We start from the raw sequence: 25,359 nt of genomic DNA, 5'->3' as shown, positions 1-25,359 counted from the left end.
CTATGAGCAATGGACTGTCAATTGACAGCATAAATTGGTCATGTCTTGAACCAAAATCTTAAAATGTCTGAAAATAGTTTTGAATCATTAATAATGAATCATTAATAATTTGTCCTTTATTTTAGGAAGAAAAGCAGATACATTGTGATGTAGTAGATAAAGATACTCATGCAGTGAAACTTGAGTGCAGCGTTGGCTACCTATATGTAGATCAAAAATCAAAGGTAAACTTTCAAAATTTTCTAAATATTTTAATAAGATTTGCAGGGATGGGGGAACACTCCTTTTTCAAAATCTCTCCCTCATTCACAACTACTGTCATCATTTATCATGCTAATATCCGAATGTCTCTACTCCTTTTAAAGTGAGTTGCTTAAACATTCTCTGGAATATTTCATTAATGAACTACATTGTATCAGTTGATTGCACGTGGCTTTCTAGACAAGTAGAAAGATAGCAAAAGTCTTCTTCTAAAAGACTTCAGAACCTAAGAAATTATAAATGATCTTAACAGAACATTTTTATTTAGACTGTTAAGATATAGTATCATTTGATATAAAGAAAATTTCATTTGTTCTACAGCTGGATTTTAGTTTCCTCTTGGATGCAAGTTCATTTACTAGAGCAGATGACGACCTGAACCTCATCATTAATGCTACCTGGTAATGTGTGATTAAAAATCGCTCTTTTCAATGAAAAATTCTCTTAGCTTTGAAGAACAGAACAGGGAACACTGAAAAAACTTAGTAAAGCACAGCTGCAAGAAAGAATATCTACTGCAAAATCTAGAGAGAAATTACAAAATAAAATACAGTAGCTATTTAAACAACGAGCGGATTTCTGCCCCTATACAATGTTCATTTGTAATACCTAATAGGTACTTATGAAATGGTTTTGTTTTAATAATCTGGAAGATATACGTTTAATATTTGTTTATATAAACATATTTGCAATATCTGCAAATGCGTATAGCATGTGACAGTGCATTCTAAACTCATTTTTCTCTTTTATAGTGAAAACGAAGATGTGAACACATTGTTGGATAATACTGTAACTTTAGTTGTACCTCTGAAATACGAGGTTGAGTTAAATGCTCATGGGTAAGTCAGCTCTTGCTATACATGCACATTCATAGAACTGTTGTCTTGTTCATCTTGCATTTCTGTGTAAAACATTTGGAAATTTTTAAGATAATTGAAAATCCTGAGAATGAGATGGCACAGCTATTCTAGAATCTGCTGTATGATTTTTTATTGAGAAGCCCAAGTGATTTAAGGAGAACTAAGGAGGACTTAATAGCACACACAAAATTATGACTGAATATTTGAATTTTGAAAACATGCACAATGAAGGTCTTACATACTGGATGTGATAAATTAATGCTAATCTAAGAACCAAAATAGATATTTTATCAGTTTTTCCAGTAACAGATGGCATCAGTTATTAATTCTAGCACAGTGAGTTTTGCAGCTGTATTTTATTTGACTGTCCAATTAAATGTTTCAAGAACAAACCTATAGCTATGTCAGATTCTTATAGCAACTTTCTGATGATGGTTTGCTTTCTTAAAATCATCTTGAACAATCAAGGTCTTGAAAATGCAAATAAATCTTGAAAACTAAAGCTGGAGATGGACAGGACTGAAATTCCAACTGAAAATAACACCTCAGCTGGAGGTAGAAGAGATGAGTGGCCATTCCTCATCATAGGACTCACTTTGCTCCATAGAAGCCTCTTCAGTGTAAAATGGAACCATGGCGTTGTATTCCCTTGTCACTCAGATTCCTTGCACAATATGAACGGTATTCTGGTTTGTTATGGGGCACTTATGGAGCATAGTTTTTTGATAGGAGAGTTCCTGACTTTTCTGATTCTTTTAAGAGGAAACAATACAAAGGTAGAGAACTTGATGTTCCTGCATTTACTTAAATGCAAATTTAAGCCCTAGGATCAATCTTACTGGAGATAGACCAGAATACTAATGATATATATTCTTTCTATTAACAATTCTGCCTCAGATTTGTTACACCAGCTTCATTTATTTATGGAACAAATGAGAAAGATTCACCAGTTACTTGCATGAAGGAGAACATCAACTTCACTTTCCATGTAAGATCTTTACTTTGTCAAACCTATTATGCATGTTTTGAATGTGAAGGCTTTGATTTCCAGCATCTCTAAGGTTTGTCTGTATGCTCAGAAAGGGAAATTTCTAAAAGTACTGGGTTGCCAACTCCCACTTATTAGTGATAGGAAGTGGTATCAGTCCCTCTCTGAACTTCCTTTGTCCTGAACAATCTTCCACTGAATGGTCAGAGAAAATAAAACCCAAAGCATATGCAAGCAAACTTGAAAGTGGTAGAGCAGTTCTGACTAGACACTTTTTCCAAGCAAGAAACAGTTTTAAAGGAATTATGGATATTGCATAGAACTGGGATTTACCCATAAGTGTATTTCCAGTTATCAGCACAGACTTGTCTGAGCTGGATTAAAAGCAGGAGCTAGACATGAGTCTCTCCTAGTTCCTTTTGCGGGCAGCCTGCACGGCTCCAGGGCAGTCACAAGAGTCGCTGGGTCACAGAAGTGCTCAGTGAGCCTCCAGAACAACGTAGACAATTAATCTCTTGAGATATTTCTGTCCCTAATAGAATCCAGTTTCATGACAATGTAACAGTACATGTGCTACCCAAATCTGTGATTTTTTTTGTATTTATAGTTTCTATACATGTATTTGTCACTTGAACAGCTACCATGAATTATAGCTTTAAAACATTTACCATTCTTCCCTACAAGCTTATCAGTTCAGGACCAAGCATGGCTCCAAATACAGACTTGGAGATAATGGTACCTAATGCCTTTCCACCCAACAACTTCAAATTATTCAACTTGCTGGATATCAAGGTGAGCATAGGCTATTTCACATTGTTTTAACTATATAAATTAGATGAAGAAAGCTGAGCATAACAGGAGTAGCACCATGTATGTGTTCAGTTTTTATCCCTTTCTTTCAAACCTGCCTAAATTCCTACTAGAGTCCCAATGTACTAAATCCATCTGTGCAAAGCTCGATCCTAGACATGAATCTATTTGATTCATGATTTGTGTTTGTCAGTTCTTTTCTGCTGTGGCACTGAACACTTTGTAAATAGTAAAATACAGTGCGTTTAAAAAAGAATCAGAAAACTTCTACACTGAATAGCCTCTTTACGATATTTTAAAGATTCCAGTTCATCAAGCCTTATTATATCTTGTGAAGCAGAAGATTTGTGGTTATGCAGAACATGTAATACACAGTCCTTCCATTTTAGAACATTCCTATTCTTAAAAATAGTGTACAACAGATGTCCTGTGTCTACTGTACAAACACAAATTACCTCAAGCCTCTCTCTGGCTTATTGTATCTCACTCCCAAATTGTTTTGTGTAATTTGGTGAAACAAGGAAGCATAAAGTTTAAATTAGCCTGTGATGAGGTAGGATGGGCAGGAAAGGTCGCCTTCAGCCCTGTGTGTTTTAAAATTTTGCAGGTACAAGTTAGGTTCCTTTTGAGCTTCTTGCTTTTCAGAAGTCTGCCTGTCATCACTATCTGATGTTTAAAAACAAAGCACTGATTTTGTTGTTTCTATTTCCAGGCAACTACTGGACAATGTTCCTATACTAAATATCCTAGAAACTGTAACGCTGCAGGGAAGAATGATAACATATTAAAGGATCTTGTCACTTTCTTTTCAAAGCCCGATAAGAGACGTATGGTAAGGCCTGGCCTTTGCCAGCAGTGGGAAGTCAGTGATTACTGAGTGGGAATGAGCCTTGTTTTATATAATGAGGTCACTAGGGCAGTCTTCCAAAGATTTGAGGTGGAAGTTATGGAGAACTACTACACAAAGTGAGATTATTCTTGGCTCAGGAAGTTTCTGATGGAAATGCATGGCAGGATAAGAGTATTTCATACATACCTAGCCTGTTCTTACTCATCCCTCAGTATCCGCTTATGGAGCCTGCTGGAGATCAGCTACTGGACTAACTAGTCTAAATCCGAATTGCTATCCTAGTGTTAGCTCAGTGTTTATTCTAGTAACAAAAATCTCTATGGACTAGAACATGTTTAACCAAATACAATTTTAATACTTTCATTGTAAAAGGAACTGTATGTCTTCAAATACTTAATTTTTGCCTCTTAAACAAGCAAGTTATAGAAATGTCCACAACTGATGGAAAGACAAGACTATGCAGTAGAATATCAGCTTTTTTTTTTTTTTTTTTTTCTTTTAAGTCAGATCCTTGGCAGTGCAGCCTAGCACTACAAGCCTACTTCTTTTTTCTTCCTCAAAGCTTTGTGAAATTGCACTGCCAATCTACGAGTGCCCTCTCACAATGCAATAGTTAAGGACCCAGCAAGTATACAGGGTATATTATTTATCTTAGGAAGCATATAATCACTCCTTATATTTATAATTCCTGATAAACAAACTCAATTGAATTAAAAATGTAAAAACTAATCTACTTAGAACCAAGTTATCACAATTGTTTCCTCATATTTCTAAATATATATATATTTTTTTAAGATTAAAACTTGTTGTCTTGCACAGCAGTTAGAGTTCCTTGTACCATTAGCGACAGTTCACGGATGTTACACCTGCCCTTGCATCCTCACCTGTCACACACAAACACAGAGCTTTTCATTTTACTCAGTTCCTGAATGTCTCTACTTTCTAACAAGAAAAAGATGATCTAGTTTTTTTTTCCCTCTTCTCTACAGTACTGCATGAAAAATGACAGTCTTTGTTTGCAAATACACTGCAAGCTTGGAAACATGGAAAGCGGAAAAGAAGCAACTGTTCAGGTGCACCTGGAGGCTACTCCTTCACTTTTAGAAATGGTAATGCATTTTTAATACTCAAGTGGACAATTTCAAGGTGTATTTGAAATAATCTCTGCATAGCATTTCTAGATATTAACATTATTTGGATTTCATAGTTCAACAATAAATCTGCTAAGCGTTATGTATTTTTGTTACATTTTCATGTTACGTTTCAAGGCAATTTGTGAAAATGCTACCCACCAGAAAAGATGCATTTCAGATAAAGTAAAATGGTAATTTTACTTTATAGCATGCATTGCTTTGCCTCTTCTGACTAGGTTATGTAGTGCAGCTGAGTATTTGCAATAAGGTCATGATCAGCATATAAGAAGCAGGGTAGCTATTGGAAAATGGTTAGCCGAGAGAGTATATATCAGAGTTATTTTAGTTTTCATGTGAGAAAGAGGAGGGATTCTTGACTAGAAGAAACACTGGTCCATACCTTCATGATATGGCAGTGTCTTCTGTCCTTGCATACCGTAAATTGTTTGAAGTGCTAAGTCTATTCTGAACAATCTACTGTTGCTCTGCCAACTGCTGCTCTATTATTTCAAGCATATTATAAAGTAGCATCCTTCTGTTAAAGTCAAAATTAATTTAAACTTTGTAAGCGAGAAGTACTATTTGAAGACCAAGTTAAAATGTACTTCCACAGAAAACCCAAACACAGTTCTGCTTTATGATTGAAGACGACTTGCGCAGTGCACACCTGCAATGCCAGGGTCTTACCTTCTTCCTTGGATGAGGAGATCCATCAGTGCATGGGGACTGTTCTGATGCTTGCAGCTTTGCTTCAAATATCATTGATAGGGTAGCTCCTGGATGAAGGAACAAATAAGGGAAAAAAAAAACCCTCTTAAAATAGAAACTAGAATTCTGTTAACCACAACTGTCTTCCAGACAGGGCATCTGTCATTAACACTATTAGAATTTAATTCTAGTTCATAACTGGACTTCTCTGGAAAAAAAGCCATAAAAAAAAACCCTATTTTTAAAAAGGTATGTTTTGATTTGTGTTTTTTGTTTGTTTGTTGTTTTTTCATTTTATTCAGGATGATGCATCAGCCTTGGAGTTTGAAGTGAGAGCAACAGCATCACCAGAAAAAAATGGAAAAGTTATTGAACTACAGAAGAACAAGCAATCTGCTTATGTAAGAAGTCCTTAAGTGGTGGATTTGTGATAGATACACAATCATAACTATGTAGTTCATTTTCTTAGCATGTTTTAGAATCAGCTAACATGGACCATTTTTGCTCTTTTCATAGGTGTACTTAGAAGGACTGCACCACCAAAAGCCAAAATACCGTGTTACTGTCCTGATAATTGGGATAGGCTTAATAGTTGGTGTTACCTTGTTTCTGCTTCTTTCATTTATATTATGGAAGGTAAGTCTTCAGTAAGCCTCAGATATTCTCAAATCAGGAATTTACACTGATGGTTCTTTGGATCCTGTTGGATTCATTATTGAAGTTTAAGGGATAAATAATATTTAATAAGATCTATCTTTTCTAAAGAAAAATAACTTATGTAAGTTGCTTTTTCCAAAACATTCTGTTTTTCTTAAGTATCTTCTGCATATTTTGCATCTCTAATTTAATCAGCAACACCAAACTCTTCCCATATTTTATACTGCATCTAAAGTTTATAAAATGAGATCAAAAAGAACAGCTTTGTGGGCTCCTGCTCCACACTTAATATTTTTTTTAAGACCTGATTAGTAATGGTTTACAGAACAGCTGGTCAGAATAAAAAGTGTTTTAGATTTTAAGCTGCCACACAGATGCTAAGAAATCCTGTGCATAAGTAGCAAAAGAAAAGGTTAATTGAAGCAGCTACTCCAACAAGTGATTAAGCAATTGGAAGTTTCACTGACAAACAGACTTCTTCCTTTTGCCTTTTTTTTTTCCTCCTTTCTCTCTCCAGAAAAGTGTAAGAATGAAATTTTAAATCCTATGTTTTAATACCATTTCACATTTAAAAAATCCTGGAGTCAGTTTAAAGCTCACTTGTTCTTACTCCTTACAGAAGGAGAGCATTAGCCTCCCAATTTTCAGAGGATTTCCTCCTTCTATATTATGTACAAATTAGAAAAAGAAAAAGCAACCTACTTTTCTGATTAATGAGTAACATTCATTACTCAATATGATAAAGTAACAGCAAATACACTCTATTCATGGGCACAATAGATGGTCATTTCATTTTGGTTCATGTTATATTGTTTAACTCTGATAACAAAGGGTTACTGATATATGCTAACAGATTCCACAATTATGTATTTCAGATTGGCTTCTTCAAAAGGCCATACAAACCAGTCTCTCAAGACCAGGACAGAAGAGACAGCTGGAGTTTTACAAATGGAAATAAAGATGACTAAGATGGCAAATAAAAGCTCTTTACAAATGAAGAATAAAAAGTTGAGCCTAATTCACATGAGGAACATCAATGACTAGAAAACTGCTCACTCTTAGAAAATACATTTTATTTCCCTGACCTGCGTGGAAGACCACACCTTTATGTACAGTTTTATTTCTAACATGGAAATGGTAAAGCAGTTGTATTGAAGTAGTATTTGAAATGCCACATATCATCTTTGGTTTCAGACAGACAGAAGAACACTAAAGATAAAGAGAAGAATAATTACATACCCGAAAGAAGAGTTCTTGCAAAGTGGTAAAGCTTGGCCAATCCTGGACAATGAGATCTCAACCATATTATAGCACAAGTAATTCCATTAGTTTTCAACTTGCAATAATCTTTTGACAAAGACATTCAAGAAGAAATGCTCCCTCAGGTTGCTTTGACCATTTAACAAGGTAAAAATGACGTGTAGAGGGAGACTGTATGTAGAGCACGCCCATTTAGGAGACTGCTCAGAAGCTCTCGGGCTTCTGAAGGCAACATCCTGAGCCTTGGTTTCACAGGCACAACCTGGCACTGCAGAGATTCACACACCCAGGCAAGCCAAAGCCAGTAAGGTCAAAGATTTAAAGCAGGGAATTCTGAGTTGTAGCTTGGAGATGCAGCACAGAATCCTACCTCAAATGTAGAAAAAGTAACTTATTGGAGATCATCATTTTTAGTCATCTAAACCGTGTGCAAAAGTGACAGAATTAGTTGTTTCATCCTTTCCTCAAATGTCAGTGCTATGATATTTTGGACTTCTATAGTGAAAGACTTCCATGTGAGTAATTTTTAAGCAAGTATTTATTTGTATTTATTTGAAGATTTTTTTTATAATGTTTAGCCTGGTAGTATTTAGTACTGGTATTCTTCCAGAACCTGAAACCCTTACTGGGCCAGATTTTATCTTTAGATTTGTCAAATGCTACCTGAACATATTTTAAGTCTTTTGAAGAGCTATAGTGGGTTCTTTATAAGTGTTTTCAAATAAATATCCAAACTGGCATCCACAGTAACCACTCAGGGGAAAGGCAAAGCAATGAACAGAACCATGGTCCAAACCGCTGCTCTGCTCTTACAGCGAGTTTCTTGAGCTAGGTAAGTTTGCACTGCCATCTAGCTTTGGCAAAAAAATACAAGTAACAGGGAAAAAAATGGGTTTGTTCCCCGGTACAAGTGGAGAATGTACAGCCTCATCACTAACCAAGTTTCATTGCAACAGCAGCTTAATAGATGGCTCATCTTGCCTTGTCTTGGATGTCTTTCGGAATGGTGCAGAGAAAGGAATGTAACATGTGCTTACATTCTGAAGCTGTATCATCATACGGGAATTAGCCTGTGACTCAAAAGCAAGACCAAGTGCCTTCAACAAGCAAATTTGCTACTCGAGTATATCTGGTGCCATAAAAGCCACACTGTCCAAAGGTACTAAGTATTGGGGACCATTTTTCTATGTAAGCTGAGCACTTACAATTTTCTTTCACCTCATTTGACTACAAAGATGTAGCTCATTCTAAAATAGCTTTTTGCTCTAAAATCTTCTGCAGTGTAAGGACAAATGAATGTGCATATATTTAAAAAAAAAAAAAAAAAAACAGACTAAAATGTGTGAAGAATAAAATATTTTCTTGCAAGTCTATGAAATACATACAAATAAGTTTATTTTCCAAATGGCTTTAGTGAATTATTGCACTTTAACCAAAATATCTTTGAACAGAAATGAGTTTGTTACGACAGCATATTGTGAAAAATATACCTCAAATACTGGAAAAAGCATTATAATTCCTCTTAATACAAACAATGCAAAGAAAATGAAACTAAAGCATTTTGTCTTAGGTAAAACTTGTTTCAAAACCAATAAATACAATAATGTCGACTTGGAAATTGCATATTTTCTCTTCAGATTTTATTATTAACATATAAATGTTGGTTGACTGTTCTTAGGACATGAAACAAAATGTTGTTTTTAGGACTAAGATTGACATGAAAATAAATGTATATCCCTGATGACAGCAAAGTTAAAGTATCACTGAGTTTCACTTCACTAAAAAGACCCCACAACTTAAACACGTGAACATCTCTCTTCTGCAAGCTCTTATTTGCCTGTTAATTTTCAAATTTATAATAAACCAGTTTAACGCAATACATGTTGCTAGAATAGTCTCCTTAGCCTTAGAAAGCTTAGTTTGAATTGCCTTAACTATGTTAAAATATCTGATGTGATACGGAATCAAAGTTGTATCAGTTACAAGGGTTTAAGTGAAGGCTGCTCAATCCTCTTTAGACAACAGGTGCAAGTTGAAACAAGAGGTTACAGCTGGAGCTAAGGAAGAACCTCCTTCTCAGAAGGACACCCTGACCTTGGGATGGATTTTAACTCAACTGCTTACTGAAGTAAGGGTTTAAAGTAACGTAAGTCTTGAGCCAAGACAAGTTTCATAACATTTTCTCATTAGCCTTATTTTGAGCAATAATTCAAAGACAAGTAAATAGGACTACATTTGTTATTCCTATGGTCCTGTGGCCTGACAGTCTTGTCAATTTCCATCTCAGAGAAAGCCCGTTCCCAGAAAAAAACCACAAAAACATAAATAAAAGAGTGCTAACCTGCACAGGTATCTCAAATAGTTAAGGAACTGCCCTAAAATACGTTTACACCCTGTAAGACAGCTACAAAAACTGAGCTGATCATACTTAGCACAACTATGCTGAATAGCACTTGAGTTCTAGGGTGCATTAGATGCTTAAAAATACTTTGTAAAAACAGTAGCCTTTCAAATGCATTTCAAAGAAAAAACATAGAAGACATCAGCATATTAGGGCTGACTAGAAGTGGACTTAAAGTATGGCATAAGCAACATAAAAATAATGATGCTTGATCCTGATCAAAATATACCTGATCAAAAATACAACTATTTTGCCTCTGGTTGCCTTCTTAGTTTCTACTAACCTAATTCTCCTTACTTAAACTGAATTACCTGATACCCCATATACCAACAGCAGGCTAAGTAGTATCTTGTATTTATCACAGTAGCTAAAATAATTTTTAATAAAAATATATTTTATTCTGATGTACACTTTCAGTGTACATTTTACACTCCCAATTCATAAAATAGAGACCAATGTATTTTTTCTTGTTGTGCCTAGACATCTTCTTTACAGTTACACATTTTTATCAGGATATAGTTAAGACCAGAAGTACTACCACCATCCAATGAAGCTTTTGCTACAGCCACCACATTCACTGAGTGAAAGTCTGAGGCCTTAAAAGAACATGCTCATAGGTAGAAAAAAGGTTCTTCCAATGCAGAACCTGCAGCAAAAAGGCTGCATATTCCTCCTATATACAATTACAGGTTGCTTTGGAACCCTCCAGTTCATCAGTGTTCACTCCATAGAGATCAATGAGTTGAGGATGGAGCCTGTGAGGGAGGAAGTCAAAACTTGATCAGTTCCATTGACTCTTGCAGTGTGTGTCTTTAAAAAAAAAAAAAAAAAAAAAGAACAAAAGGTCTATATGAACTGCTGCGTGGAGTGAAATCAGCTGGATATACTTGCCACAGCTGCTACAAGGACATCTTTAAAAGGGTGCATTTGGAAGTATGCATGTATGCATTTAAAAGTATATTTCTCACCCATGCTGTAACGTGGTCCCGCTTTTCTTTTCCAAACCAGACCACGTTACAGGGTGCTCTACCCTGAGCTGCTGCCCTGTGCTGCAGAAGGACGAGCCACCTCCTGTTCCACTGTGCTGGTCCTTTCAGGTCCTGCTGTACTAGGACCAGCTATGCAGACTGTTCCCCCAGCAGCACTGAATTGCCCACTGTTGAACACCTGCATTTTTTGTTGAAGCTACAGGCAGGGCTTTCCCAAATCAAGCTCCCCCGCAGCCCCAGACCTTCGCATATGGCTGATCTCCTCTGAGGAACAGAAGGGTGAAGCAGCAGGCAGAAAGAGACGGAGCTGCAATGTCCGGATGTGCCAGGAAGCGAGGGCCCTACAGATCATCAACCTTCTCAAAGATGGGCCTGTGGGGATGGGGGATGTCCGCAGGATTGCAACAGGCCACACTGCAGTGCCCACTGGGACACAGAACTACTATTATTAGGCTATTTGCAACACTCAGGTGTCATTTTTATTATATACCCTTAAGATTGCAATACCACTATAGTGTTGGTGTAAGGTATTACAAATACTGGAGTCTTACCGAATGTGAACAGCAGATGCTTCTTCCATCAAGTCTCCATCTATGTTCCAAGGGTAAGTTCCTTCTGCAGAAGTGCCATTCCCGTACGTATTGTCTTTGGTATCAAACACGCTTTTACATTTTGGCTCTACTTTTACTTCTTCAACTGTGTAGGTCTCAACAAAGGGAAAATTGAACTACACCAAGCACAAATGTATATTAGAGATATAGCTCATAGGACTGAACTCCTTAAAAAGAAAGAGCAAGCTTTTCAGTTTAATTTAACTCTAGCTCCAAAACTGCGCATGCCTTCAGAGTACATGAAAGTCAAATCAGCAATTTTCCTGTAGTCCATTCATCGCTACCAATAATCCCGTCCTAAATGAGACTATTTATATACCCAGTAATTGGTCATCTTAGGTTTAAAGCAGGGTCCACATCCCCTTTTCTAATTTCCAATGATAAAGAGGGAGATGGAAAAAAAATAAAAATAATACCAGAGGCTTCCTCCCAGGACATACTAATGGCAAAGTTACCATAAACTGTTTCCTAAACCGAAGGGGTAGTGCTGGTTATGGAACTGTCACTCACCTCTTCCCCAAGATCTCTCTCTCTCTCGGATGTTTATCTAATCCAAATCTAAACTTTTCTGTAAAAATGTTTTTATTTAGCACAAGCTGTGGGAAGGATATGTTGACCACAATTTGGAAATAGTTCTGCAAATGTTTGTGACTAGTAAAACATCTACTATTTGCTAAAATCAGTGGTAACAGCCTACTGCTAGAAGCCTAGTATGGAATAACCTGCCAGAACTATGGACTTTTCCACTTCCTTACAGCATTGTACAGCGCCCCAGCCCGTATTCTCTGTTCCACACCAAATTTAAACGCAGTGGTTATTTCCTCTTTTTTTTGATGCACGGCTTTATGCTCATAAAACTATGCTGCAGCATAAATACAACTTAAACCACAACAGATGGGCTGAAATAGGCTAATCGGTATTAGTCTGGTGATTGAAAAAGAAAAAAAAAAAAAAGAAAGAAAAATCAGATGAAGGGGGCTAATGTATTCTGACAGGAAGCTAAGTCTCCTTAGGAGGTTGCTAACATTAACTCTTACAGCATGTCTCTGTCCATGATTAACCATTCTTTTTACAATTACCAGAAAAACATTAACAGTACCTGATTTTTTACACTTGTGTATCTTTTCAGGTGTTTAATGAACTCCGAACGAGAAGTATTTTGCACAATAATGAGAGCCATGCTGCCATTATTCAGCCTGGAAAGCAGACAGAGTAAACTTATCACCTGAAAGTCAAAGAGGCTCTTCAAGCCTAGGAGCAAAAGTAAATTAATAGTAAAAAATTCTCTTTTTCTTTTTTCTTTTTTTTTTTTTTTTGTCAAATAGATTTTCTGTAGAGCAATATGAACTATGCAACTGAAGTTACTTGGCATCTACACAATAAAGAGAGTGACAAGTAATGTGACTCCTCTATCAATTACCTATAATCTGCTACACATAATAGATGCTATTAAAAAAAAGATCTTCATTTTTATTTAGCAGATGATTTTTAAACCTCAGTGATCACAACCCTATTCTCACACTCCTCTTGCCAGCCCGGCGCGGCGATGCCCGCGGTGCGGAGCGCCGCACTCCGCAGGCAGCCGGGACGCGGCGGGTGCAGCCCCATCCCGCAGCCCCCAGTGCCACGGGGGCTCCTTCACCCGCAGCCCCCAGCACCGCAGGCTCCTTCACCCCCATCCCGCAGCCCCCAGCGCTGCGGGGGCTCCTTCACCCGCAGCCCCCAGCACCGCAGGCTCCTTCACCCCCATCCCGCAGCCCCCAGCGCCGCGGGGCTCCTTCACCCGCAGCCCCCAGCACCGCAGGCTCCTTCACCCCCATCCCGCAGCCCCCAGCGCCGCGGGGCTCCTTCACCCGCAGCCCCCAGCACCGCAGGCTCCTTCACCCCCATCCCGCAGCCCCCAGCGCCGCGGGGCTCCTTCACCCGCAGCCCCCAGCACCGCAGGCTCCTTCACCCCCATCCCGCAGCCCCCAGCGCCGCGGGGCTCCTTCACCCGCAGCCCCCAGCACCGCAGGCTCCTTCACCCCCATTCCGCAGCCCCCAGCGCCGCGGGGCTCCTTCACCCGCAGCCCCCAGCACCACGGGCTCCTTCACCCCCAGTGCCCTCAGCCCGGCCTCGTTCTGTGCAAGCTCCTTCTGGGTGCCCGTTTCCCAGAGAACAGGAGAGTTAAGAATTGAGAGGAGTTTTATACAAAACCAACAGGGCACATGCAAGAGATTAACCACACAACACACTGCAGTTCTGATTCTCAATGCAAGTGCCCATTTGAAACTGGTACTTGAGCATCCCCTCAAGAACATGGATCATGACACTCAGCTACTATTAATTCACAGATTTCTTAACCTTGTCACAAAAGGTAACAGCTAAGGTGTAACACAATCATCCTGAAGGCCCGTTTACGTTATGGAGACAAACCAGCCTTCAACAAAAAGTATCTGATGAACAGCACAGTGACTGCAGAGACTGTATTTTATACACAAACTACATATTTTATACATTCCGAATATACATGTATATGAATACATGCTTCAGAATGTATGCTTTGAAAACTACATTTAAGATTTTATGTATATATACATCTGGCCTAACACCACAGACGGAGTGGTGTAATAGTTCCATGGCTATTTAACTGTTGCATTTGTAATATTATGGGACCACAATAAATTACCATCTAGAAAGATGTTTTCTACTGGCTGGAATAGAACAGAGTATAAATATTGGACAATGCAAGTTCCTAGGAGGGGAACAGCATTTGGGCACTATTTGGAAGTATGAGGCTTACCAGGACTCCTGGAGCATAGAAATCTTCTCAGCAAGAGCTTCACTAAAAACATCCATTTCTACATTTTCTTTCTGACAAATCAAGTTCTACCAGAGCAGCAAGAGAAGAGATTCATTCCATAATCTTTTCTAGGAGTGTATAGTCTTATATACAAGAGTTTTGATGTCTTATTTGGGGGACTGGTGTTGTAGTTCATGTATAGACTATGGAGGCGCCACTTGCTGTTCTACATAGCCTTCCACAACATGCAGCAAGTACACATATTTATGATCCAATAGTTATTTTGATCACTGCAAGACATGCCTTTATAATAACCAAAGGCAGCATGAGTCAGCATCCATGGAGAGATTAGGTACACGGTTTGGGGAAATGACTGAGTCTCTGTGGAAGTTGTATTTTCTAAGCTCAGCAAAAAAGACAAAATATAGTATGAATTTCAGTTCTTCATGATACCAGAAAAAGATTCATGTTTCCCTTTTCCTGTCTGTTGAGTGAAAGACGAAGAGCATCTTTATAGTTTAAAAAATAACAAAAACCTTTTAAAAAATATCCAACATGAAGCTTCTACATACAGCTGAAATGGGTGACAGACTGCTTGGTGACGACCAGCTAAGTCAGACTTGCCAACTAATTTAGTCGCAGCAATTATCCATTCATTATTCCAGTTAGACTACTTGACCTTATTTGCTTGATCTAAAAACTGATTACAATTCCTAGGATTATCGAGTCTGCTGCAGTCTATTCTCCCTCCCCCATTCCAGAGGGTCCAGACTGCCTAAACACGGCCTAGGGCTCGCCGAAAAGCCAAGGTCTTAAGGTAAGATGTCAGAATTTATAGACATGACTAATTCCCTAAACCCCTACTGACCTCGTATTAGGTGCCAAGCCTCTTGGTGCCATTGAGCACAGACAAGGGATTGCCATAATGCTCACATTCAGGAAGTGACCCTGGATCTTGTGCCATTGATCCTTGCTGCCTAAATATAACACAGTAATTCTGCATTATTTAACTTTAACCAGACACAGTTCACTTCTAAATAATTAAGCTGAAACTCACCTTTGTTTTTAATTGTCTCTTTCTTCCTTCTAGAAGGGTGAAAATATGCAGATAATATTATTTTAAGTGATTTTAACACATTGGAACAATATCTGCTTAAGAGAAATGTAGTATCTCAACGGAAAAAGGACTAATGAAACTGAACGAAACTAATATTAAGTGAAAGAAAGTCTGCTTTGCAACAACTCTTCTATGGTCTCATAAATGGAAAGTGAACATTTCACAAAATGTGCATGCTAGCAATTGTCAAAATAAATATTTAAGATCTTTTTGCCTGATTATTAAATTGGAATAATTTAGAATTAGTACAATTGCATCTTCAAAGATTAAGTTTCTTTTTTTTTTTCCAGATTTGGGGTTACCTCAGTTTTACTTACCTGTCATTCTCATGAGAATCTTCTTGTGAAATCTGAAGAGGTAGAAATGATAGCTCACATTCTTCTGGCCTGGAAAAGCATTAATATTTATTATCACATAAGCCAAAACTCTGTTTAGATAGACTTTCATAAAAGTTAAAATGATTCTAAGAGGATGTGCATATACAAAAATTATTTCTTCTTTAAATTGTAGTGAAAATATACATCACACGGATTTGGCTGCGATTGAGTTGGCAAGTTATCTCTATATTTTACTTCTTTAGTTACTGCATTTTCTGTGAGAAAATGAAAAATATTTGAGAAAATACAGCAGTTACTGCATACCTGAGATTTGCCAGTGTTTTGATAAAAGCAAAATCCTTCCGCCGATTAGAAGGCATCCAGCGGTGCTTCTCAGCCAAAGCCAAAGTTCTTGCCCCAAAGCCAAACATGGCCGAGAACCCAAAACGTAAAAGCCTGCTCGGAGTACTAAAAGTGCAGACATCAACTGGTTGAACATGTCCTAAAATTTTCAAAGATAGACATCGGAAATTATAAACATCCGTTTTTCATATATCGTAAACGATATATCGTAAACGATTATAACTTACAATCTCCTTTCCACCTAATTTAATTAATAAAGGTCCGGACTCTTTTCTTTTTAGGAAGTCAAGTATTACTAAAGAAAACTGGAAAGAATTTAGATACGATTTAGAGTCTAAAAAATAATAATTCTGCTACAAAATGTTAAAGTTACAACATCTATGACCAAAACTCAGGTACTATCAGACCAGATGTAGTAGTTTGACTTTTAATTACTTCTCAGATTAAAAAATATATATATAGAATCAGAGAAAATTATTGCTACACAAATATTTGCAAAATTTCCACCCAGTATGTGCAAGGACTAAACTTGGTACTGATTTAGCAACAGTACACTTACGTATTTTATTGGAGGAGTTGCAGAGACTCTTAAATATAAGTTTCAAATGCATTTATTTTTATAATCACAGAATTTAAGCATCTAATTTTGTTCAAGACAGCCTATATAAAATTGAATAAAAATTATTTTTAAAAGACCCTCTGGCTTCCATTAATTTGAGTGTCTGATTAAAAAACAAACAGTCCTAGATTTTGCATGTAAGGCATCTATGTTCCTATCTAAAACAGAGCAAAGACTCTTCCATTACTAACTGTGAAGGCTAGAAAGTAGTTGGTCAAGGTGAAACTCCCTTCTCCATTATCTTCTTTTCATTTAGAATAGGTATCCCAAACCAGAAATGCTCCAATGGAAATATTAATAATACTCAACTAAGTATTTGCTGTTTCCTAAGTACAGAAGTAAAGTTTTATACCAGCAACCTAGTTTTTCTGCTTTTAGCATAATTACATTTTCACAGTCAAGCAGCTACTTGTTGTGCAGACGTAATGAAAAGACATACAATTTATCTTCAAACAAAGATTCCCAATGGAATATTTACCCATTATAATGTGCAATGTTGCAGTCACTGGGTGCTTAATACCATAGAGCGTGTGGGCCAAAATATTAGTAGTACCTGTAAAGGGAACACAGGAGGGAGGTACATGCATTACCAGGCACAAAACTCTCTCTCAAGTTTTTACCTTCAAAGTGGCACGTGGAAGGAAGCACACAGGAGTGACACACAGTTAATCATCAGCACACAGAGTCCATTCTTATTTTTGAATAATTCAAGGAGAAATGTAATCTATTTAATGCAATCTGTTTCACAAAACTTTATAGGTGATTATACTATTAATTTCTTTCTTTTTTTTCTCCCTCTTTTTAGAAAGAAATGCTTAAGTAAACCCAGCAAACTAGAAGTAGGAAGTACTGTGTGAGAAACAGAAACTGGAAGGAATAAAGGCAAACCCCTGGTCTCCTCCAGTTTTCCCAGCAGACAGTCTCTCTAAACATGCAGAATCCTACCAGGAGGCACAGTTTATTAAGAATACAACAACGTCCATAATTTATACCCAACCGCTCTGCTAAAAATATTTTTCCATGATTTTTCTCTTTCTGTAAAATAAGCATAAAACGCAAGTCATCGTTCAAACTACAGATGTTACTTAATACGCAAACAGGTAACATTTTCAATTCAGGGACTATAAAATGCAGTTCTATACAGATGTGTTGAGACAAGAGAACCTGAACAATTCAGTTTTGATCTAAAAAGCAGTGCCTTACAGACTGCTTGAAATATATGCCCAAAGCCCCTTTCATGTTTTAGTGGCTTATTCCATTTAACCTCTACATTCAACCACTTTTGCTCAGACAGTGAATTAGCTCAAAAGTAGCTTCTTGGATCCTACTTTTGCAACTCTAATGGACTTTTATAAGAATGTAATTTTTTAAAAGTGGGAATGTTTTGTAGTTGAAATTAGAAAACTTCTTTTCAAAAGCACAGAAAAGGAAAGCATATAGTGACAAACAGCTGGGATTATTGGAAGTCATGCAAACCATGTTGACTTCCTGCAAAGGGACAATAGAGAAGCTGATATTCTGAAGACAAAATCTATGTCACTAAAGATCAGCTAATAAAAGAGCACAGGATAAAAAATACTTCTGAAGATCTGGCTCAATATGTCTTAAAACTGTGATTCCTCATTTAAGCAACAGTAGTTTATCAACACGGATGGCAAAGAGGAAACAAATGACCAGGGTTGAAGTCAGTACCAATCTTCATACTGACTTTAATGAGAATTAAATCCTCTTCCTACTAAACGGAATAGGCACAAGTAATTGAAGCCTTAAGTCTGTAGAGCCCATTAGCATGTGCAGCAGTAAACGAGGCAGAGATGCAGCCTCTCCTGGCTCCCGGGAAGGCTGGACCCACTCCCCTCGGGGTCTCCAGACCTTGCAAGCAGAGCCAGGGCCAGGCACGGTACCGTGCAGAACAGGAGGCTGCAACACACACTTGGCAGAGTTCGCTTCTTCAAAATATTATTCATCTTGCCAAGTCACCTGAACTTTTTTTTCTCCTCTGCATAAAGTTGGGATATTGTTCACCAGCCACGAGAGGGTTCCCCTGAACACTGGGGTGTTACGATGGAGGTTCTGATGAGCGTTTTTGATGCTCATCTCTGCACTTGCACTGCAAAATGGCATGAAAAGGTTTCAACTGTACGATGCCAGCATATATTTTATCAGAAAAAAATATTATTTCATATATATAATGCTTGAAACATATATTGAAGCACATATTTCTGTTTGAAAAAACAAAAAACCAGCCCGCTAACATGTTTTCTTGACACTGCAAACAAGTTCCTGCAACCTCCTCCCTGCATCCTATGGCCCCTGCGGGACAAGGTACCCACAGGTCAGGAAGAGGCGGACCGAGGAAGGGACCCGGCAGAAACTGGTGGGGAGGCAGGGAAAGGAAGGGGCGTCCTTGGAAGTGTGAGCACTTCTGCAGTTCAATTAACTTAATTAACCAGACAACATGAATATTCATAAGGATGCTAATGTCTCCCCCATCCAAACAGATAAATGTGATGTAATGACTTCCTAGTCAAGCATATCTAAAATTCTGATGAAAACTGCACCAACATTTTGGTTCCTTGCCTGAAAGATTGCAGAAATTAACAGTCCCTCCATAGTACTATGTTTCCAAATTAATTGGAAATCATGAATTTATTTAAATGAGCCACAGAGGACAAAGAGGGCTCGCAGCCATCAGACACAGATTCACTCTAGCTCTGTAAGAAGCAGGGAGCTTTTTTTAATGTCCTCCCAGGCCCCCTTCCACCCTCCTCCATGCGAATCGCCCTCCCACCCACGTCCTCTGTAGCAGGAGTTCCCATAGCAACATTCCCTCTTGCTTGCATCCCAAAGACCCAGCCTTCCATCCGGCCCGGAGCAGCTTGGCCTGCTGCTCCCCGGGGCGCTCCGGGAAAAACATCCGTCTCCTCGGGAGGCGACGGCTTCAGTGGCAGCAGCTCCGGACCCGGAACGTCGAGGTGCTGATTTAGCTACTCGTAGCAGAGGCCCAAGCCCAGACCTTAATCCATTCCAGTAATGCAGTGCTATACATAGCCCCCGTTCTTACTCACTATTAAACCTTAATATTGGGTATAATGGATTTCGGAAAGGGATTTAAAAAGATTAATTGGCATTTAGCTGCAAGTTTTTCATGTACAAATATCATACTTATCTATTTCAATATGATTACTTTTGGATAATTGGGGTATAATATGATATTGAAATAAAATAAGCTTAATGTTTGCTGAATCTGTTAAGAAGTTTCTCCCGCTATTACATAACTTGTTCTCATCACCTGGCAATGAAGACTGCCTCCAGCTATATGATATTGGGACTTCTTCTGGGTGCACAAACCTTGTCTGATCTTAAAACATTATAGTGTCAACCTGAAGGGTTTCAGTACTAACGAGGAGAAGCAGGAACCGGAGCAAACCCAAGGAGCACAGAGCCAGGGCTGGAGAGAGACCAGGTCATCACCCCTCCACCGAGGTGATCACTGCGGCCCAACCGACAAATCAAACTGCTGCCCTAAAATTTGCTTTTGCTTTTTGTTTGTTTATTTGTTTGTTTTTCAGGAAATTGAAAAGAATGATTTGCTGTTCACTTGGCTACAGTGATTTTTTCCTTACTAGCTGAGAACGTTTGAAAAACTGCAAAATAATGTGCACAAGAGGGGACTGTCCATGCAAAATAACGAAACAAAATAAAAACAAAGCTCCTCTGTTCTGAAAATGAGACATCAGTGCAGAATCACCCCTGTCTGTATCTATTCTAGATAATCTTCTCTGTCCAGTCCAAATTATATTCCTAAAAGGATGAGGCAAAAACTGTGAAAAAGGAAAAAAAAAAATAGAAAGCAAGATATAAGTTAATGAAATCAGACAACATAATAAGAATAGAGGGAATATATTTTTCAGAGAGACGCTTTTTGAGAAAACCTGTCCAGAAAATTGAAGGGAGAAGATAACACAAGGGCTTATATGAGGCCAATTCTACCAAATAAAAATTTGAATTTTGTGTCATTTCTTCCAGGAGATAAGGGCAAAATCATCTGCTCTCTACACAGATCAACTGAAAGGAATTCCAATTTTCTTCTTCTGGAGCTTCTTTCTTTAGAAAAGAACTCATCTGTGCCATTAATATAAATAATAAATAAATGTCATTAATATAAATAATAAATAAATAATTAATATAAATTATTCTCGTGATTTAAAATCTAGTCACTTGTAATGTAGTCATTTGGCCCACAGCATCACCCATCTAAATCACTAATTTAGGTGTTTTATTCAATAGCTCTCCTTATGTAACTGAAGGTTCAATAGCCCAAACTGCACGACGTGACAGAGTGATCTAAAACCAAACTGTAGTGGTACTTTTTGCCTCACCTGCTGGAATTACTCCAAGAGGAAGGGATGCTCTGGCAGGCCTGAGTAGGTAGTCTGTGTCTTTTCCAGCATCTATCTGGGCTTTCAGTAGCAGACCATGAGCAACTTCGCTGACGGATCCATCTCCACCGACACAAACTACCCTATTACAAAATAAAGATGCTAAGCAGTGTGGAATGAATAGTTTCACAGCTGATCAAACAAATGAAAGGTGGCTGTCATACATCATCATACTGATATTTCAAATAGCTATAACTGTTCTGTTTTTTAAATAATAAGTTAGGGCTTCCCTGTCAGATCAGTAAACATCCACTAACAAAATTGTTATTTCTGCCTTCTTCTGAATATAAATAAGTATTTTAAAAATTAAAAACTTACCTGTAACATATTTCACGTAAAATGTACATAAGAGCACTTAACATTGGAGCCAAAGAACTAATCAGATGATAGTTAGGCATGTGCTCAAGTGCTTTAGTGGAAAAGTTTTTTAAGTCTTACAATCCTGACCCAGACGGACTTTGCACAATTTTTAACTGCTGTTCAACAGCAGCTCAGATACCACCACAAAGCCGGCTCCGCCGCATAAATCTGAATGTGGTTGGGAAACTATGCCCAGTAACTTAGACAGATAAAAACGGTAAGCTCTTTGTAAGGAAATATCCATGATGTTATTACCTTGGATTATCTCAGCTTCTGTAATATTTTTCTTCGGTTCCTATTATTATTATTTGCCAATTATTTCTCCATTTCTAAATTTTGAGGAGTATTGCTTCTTCTTTCTAGCTAAACACAGTCGGTATCAAAAAAGGTAAGAGTATATATGCAAAAGTTTGGAGCACCCCCTCTTCCACCAGCTCATGAACAGTAATCTCCTGATATTTGTCTCATTGATACCTGAGTTTAAAAGTCTGTGGCACTGCAGCAAATCCAAGAATCTTTGCTACTGCATAAATTGTCCACCTGGAGGGACTTATTTTTGGAAAACAGATATATTTTACTCTCATTCTAGGGACGTGCATTTGTTGTTGTTGAAAACAGATTCAGAGGAATAGCAACAACATTTTCACTTTTGCTCTTAATTTCTGATAATAATACTGATGATAATATTCTGATAATAAAACATAGTTAATTGCCAAATTTAAAAGAAAAAACCACTTATCTGAGAAGACAGAAAAGCAGCTTTCTTCTCAAAGCTATTCCTAGCCCTAAGTTGTTTTTTTATAATGAGCTAGCTTAGAAAAGGCAGGAATCTTTTTTTAAGTAACCCTCAAGTCTTGCAGCTTCTTCTGTTCCTCTTTCCCTTTACTTCTGGCTACTGGAGGTAAATCTTATAGGAAAGCTACTTCGAGGTCTTTACACCAAGGTAGAAGACAAAACAAAAAATACAATGTTTTTCAGGAATGAGACACAAATAACTATGTGTCAGTAAGTGATAATTATTAAAAGAAACACAATGTCCCATGGGAACTACTTTTCTCAGTCTTAATATATATCTGAATCAGTAACTCATAAAACACCTTTTGGCATAATTTGGGATGGAATGCAAACAATAACTACAGGATTTATTTCCATTCATTACCACAAGCCAACTTACCCATCAAATGCCTGGAGATCACATTCTTTAAGTACTGAAAGAGCATGGCCTTCATATTCAGTTACTGTGGAAAGTAACATTATTAAAATATCAGAAGAATAGTTAACTTAAGAGATTTTATTTTTGTCCTTCTAACATAAGGAACATGCATTAAATCAGCTCAGAATTTTTTTTTGATCACCAAATATGTTGAAAGTATAAAAAGCTATGCATATTTTACTCTGACATCAAAAAATATGATATTTATACTTAGCTGACACAAAACATACAGCTATTTAGTGCATTTAAATTCAGACAATCAAATAAAATGTTTGTTGCGTTAAAATAGAAGTTTTACAGTTGGCAGTTGGTAAGCTTCAGGAAAATGTATGCCTATCCTCAGTTAAGACCGAAATATTTCAGTATCAAATTTAATTGCCTTTGTGTTAGGATATGCCAATTGCTAAATCAAAAAATATGAGGAGTTGAACACAGAAATACGAAATCAAGCCAAATACCAGTGACAACAGAATACAACAGAAAGAAAGGTGGCACAAGCCTACACCAGAGTTCGTAGCCTCTGGAGGAAATGAATCTGTCACTCTACATCCATGTCTCTGTGTTTGTTGATGCCCGATGCAGTACTGTAAATGCCAGTGAAGACAGGATAAACTGGCATACTACAGATGGCACAAAGCATCATAACTACATTTAGCTTTTTCTAGGCCAGCTTTGCCAGAAGAGACAGCCCAGCTGCATCCACCCATCAAAGATTTTTGCTGACTGACATGACACTTGCAGATGGATTTTTTGTGTAAGAATGTGCATCATTATATGCAAAATTACATTAATCTTTCATGCTTGTCTGTCCCTGGTGCTAGCATATTTGAAGCCTTTTCTCCAGTGTTTCTAAATATTGTTAAAATTATTAGCCTTGGTGTCTAAAACAATCATGCCATATCTGTACCTGTTGTAACGCAATATTTCTACCAACTACTCAAATGCTGCTTACAAGAACTCAGCACTTACTTACCCATTTGTGTGTGTGTGTGTGTGCGTCTGCGCATCTTAATTGTATATAGAGAACATTCTTCAATGTCAACGGTTTTCTGTTTTTATATATATAAATATATAAATAAGTGATACAATTTGCTACCCTTTTCCATATTATCTGCATCAGCAGATAATGCAGTTTGGGAGATTTAAAAGTTAACAGAGTTGTAGTGTAAGGAAAATCTTAAATAAAATGATGATGACTGGCAAAATTTTATGTTGTGTGCCTGCAACCTGTAAATTCATAAAGGTTCAGACATCTTACCATTACCTTACTGTGAAAGAAAATCTTCCCACAAAAACAAAGTCACCAACCAAATTACATTGCACAGAACTGAATGTCATTATATTCATTTAAAAAGAAACAATTAAAATATTTACTATTTTATTTTGTAAAAGAACACAAGCTTGGAGACAAATTATGCCACAAAAATATTTCTTAAGGCTTTTTTCTCCAGCCAGCTTCAATTGAAGAGCACCTATGAAGTCTCAAATAAAGACAACTGAACGCGGGGCACTGCTGGGGTAGCTTATCTGAACGGAGCGCCGCAAAGCCTACAACACCGGAGCACCGTATTTTCATGCAGTCAGTAAGAAACTAAATGTTGAGTCCCTGCATAAAGACAGAGGAAAGCAACACGTAACTAGTTCAACCCTTCAAAACATGGGACAGCTCTGTATGACACGTTTAAACACAGGCGCTCTGGTCACAGACTAATGCCAATAGGATTAAAACCACTAATGAGAACAACAGATTAACTGGTGTTAACACTTGCAGGAAAGAAAAGCACATGCAGTAAGTTTAAACCGACAATGTTGCCCCAAATTCTGATTTATTCTCTTTTCTTCGGTGGCTGTCTTAGAAACAGAGGAGGAAGGAAGAGAGAAGCAGGTGGCTCTCGCTTTGCCTAAACCCCCAGCTTGTTGTGCTACATACAGGAGAGCAGAAGACTCAGCAGGAGGAAGCCAAATGAGACGGCTTGATTTGACGGCTAGGACAATTCAAGTTACTTTATTTATTTTTCTTAAGTTCACGTTAAGACTTGGCAAGACTGTTACATCTCTAAAATACTGGCTCCAATTATCAGTGTTTATCTGAACTTTTGGACATCCCAAATTTAGAGCAAGTTCTGCTGAACTTAATTTTTCAGAATTGTTCCATCCTCTCCTCCTAAAAGCTGTATCCCAATCACAGGTATTTAGTGTAAAGACCACCTGGTGAAAACCTTCAATTTTTAATACCTAGTTTTAATTTCTAGTGCACTAGTAATCTTTCTGAAAATTAGCATTAGTGACACTCCAGCTTCATAAACAAAACCCCAAACAATGAAGAGGGAAAGACATTCAATTTACTTGAAATGAGTCACTTACTTAGCTTTATTAGAAGTGGGTACCAATGAACATTGTTTTTTCATTATGTAGTTCATAATTATGTACTTCTCTGTGAGCACTTAAAACTAATGCAGTTTTCTCATTTTGCCTGTAGGAGGAGTGTTAGGCAGCTAATAAACATAGTAGTATTTGGATATCGCCAAAATAAGCTTATTTTAATGATAAGCCATTAAACATTTACTCAGCTAAAATCAAATGTTACTTTTCAAAACTAAATAGCTTGAAACTGTTT

At 37.6% G+C, this 25,359-nt stretch overlaps 2 protein-coding genes across 2 annotated transcripts in view; one reads left to right on the top strand and one right to left on the bottom strand.

Moving 5' to 3' along the window:
• Window positions 1-9,037, top strand: part of ITGA4 (integrin subunit alpha 4) — a 34,673-nt gene extending 25,636 nt beyond the window's left edge. Inside the window, exons 19-28 of the mRNA XM_088526989.1 lie at window positions 126-224; window positions 583-662; window positions 1,014-1,100; window positions 2,019-2,109; window positions 2,794-2,901; window positions 3,632-3,751; window positions 4,759-4,878; window positions 5,913-6,011; window positions 6,127-6,246; window positions 7,143-9,037. Of these exons, the coding sequence (XP_088383115.1) occupies window positions 126-224; window positions 583-662; window positions 1,014-1,100; window positions 2,019-2,109; window positions 2,794-2,901; window positions 3,632-3,751; window positions 4,759-4,878; window positions 5,913-6,011; window positions 6,127-6,246; window positions 7,143-7,235 (1,017 nt within the window). The 3' untranslated portion in view covers window positions 7,236-9,037. The remainder of the gene's footprint in view (window positions 1-125; window positions 225-582; window positions 663-1,013; window positions 1,101-2,018; window positions 2,110-2,793; window positions 2,902-3,631; window positions 3,752-4,758; window positions 4,879-5,912; window positions 6,012-6,126; window positions 6,247-7,142) is intronic.
• Window positions 9,038-10,592: 1,555 nt separating this feature from the next.
• CERKL (CERK like autophagy regulator) overlaps window positions 10,593-25,359 on the bottom strand; it is a 40,673-nt gene continuing 25,906 nt past the window's right edge. The window contains exons 4-13 of the mRNA XM_010215705.2: window positions 22,704-22,767; window positions 21,110-21,252; window positions 17,206-17,280; window positions 16,070-16,247; window positions 15,746-15,814; window positions 15,369-15,397; window positions 15,180-15,288; window positions 12,628-12,724; window positions 11,469-11,644; window positions 10,593-10,683 (exon numbers count right to left, since the gene is read on the bottom strand). Coding sequence (XP_010214007.2) covers window positions 10,602-10,683; window positions 11,469-11,644; window positions 12,628-12,724; window positions 15,180-15,288; window positions 15,369-15,397; window positions 15,746-15,814; window positions 16,070-16,247; window positions 17,206-17,280; window positions 21,110-21,252; window positions 22,704-22,767 — 1,022 coding nt within the window. The 3' untranslated portion in view covers window positions 10,593-10,601. The remainder of the gene's footprint in view (window positions 10,684-11,468; window positions 11,645-12,627; window positions 12,725-15,179; window positions 15,289-15,368; window positions 15,398-15,745; window positions 15,815-16,069; window positions 16,248-17,205; window positions 17,281-21,109; window positions 21,253-22,703; window positions 22,768-25,359) is intronic.

This window comes from Tinamus guttatus, unplaced genomic scaffold, assembly GCF_059628265.1.
Source record: "Tinamus guttatus ecotype Peru unplaced genomic scaffold, ASM5962826v1 Tinamus_guttatus_pri_ptg000260l, whole genome shotgun sequence".
In the NCBI taxonomy this organism is placed as follows: domain Eukaryota; kingdom Metazoa; phylum Chordata; class Aves; order Tinamiformes; family Tinamidae; genus Tinamus; species Tinamus guttatus.
This window is presented reverse-complemented; position numbering and strand designations above follow the sequence as displayed.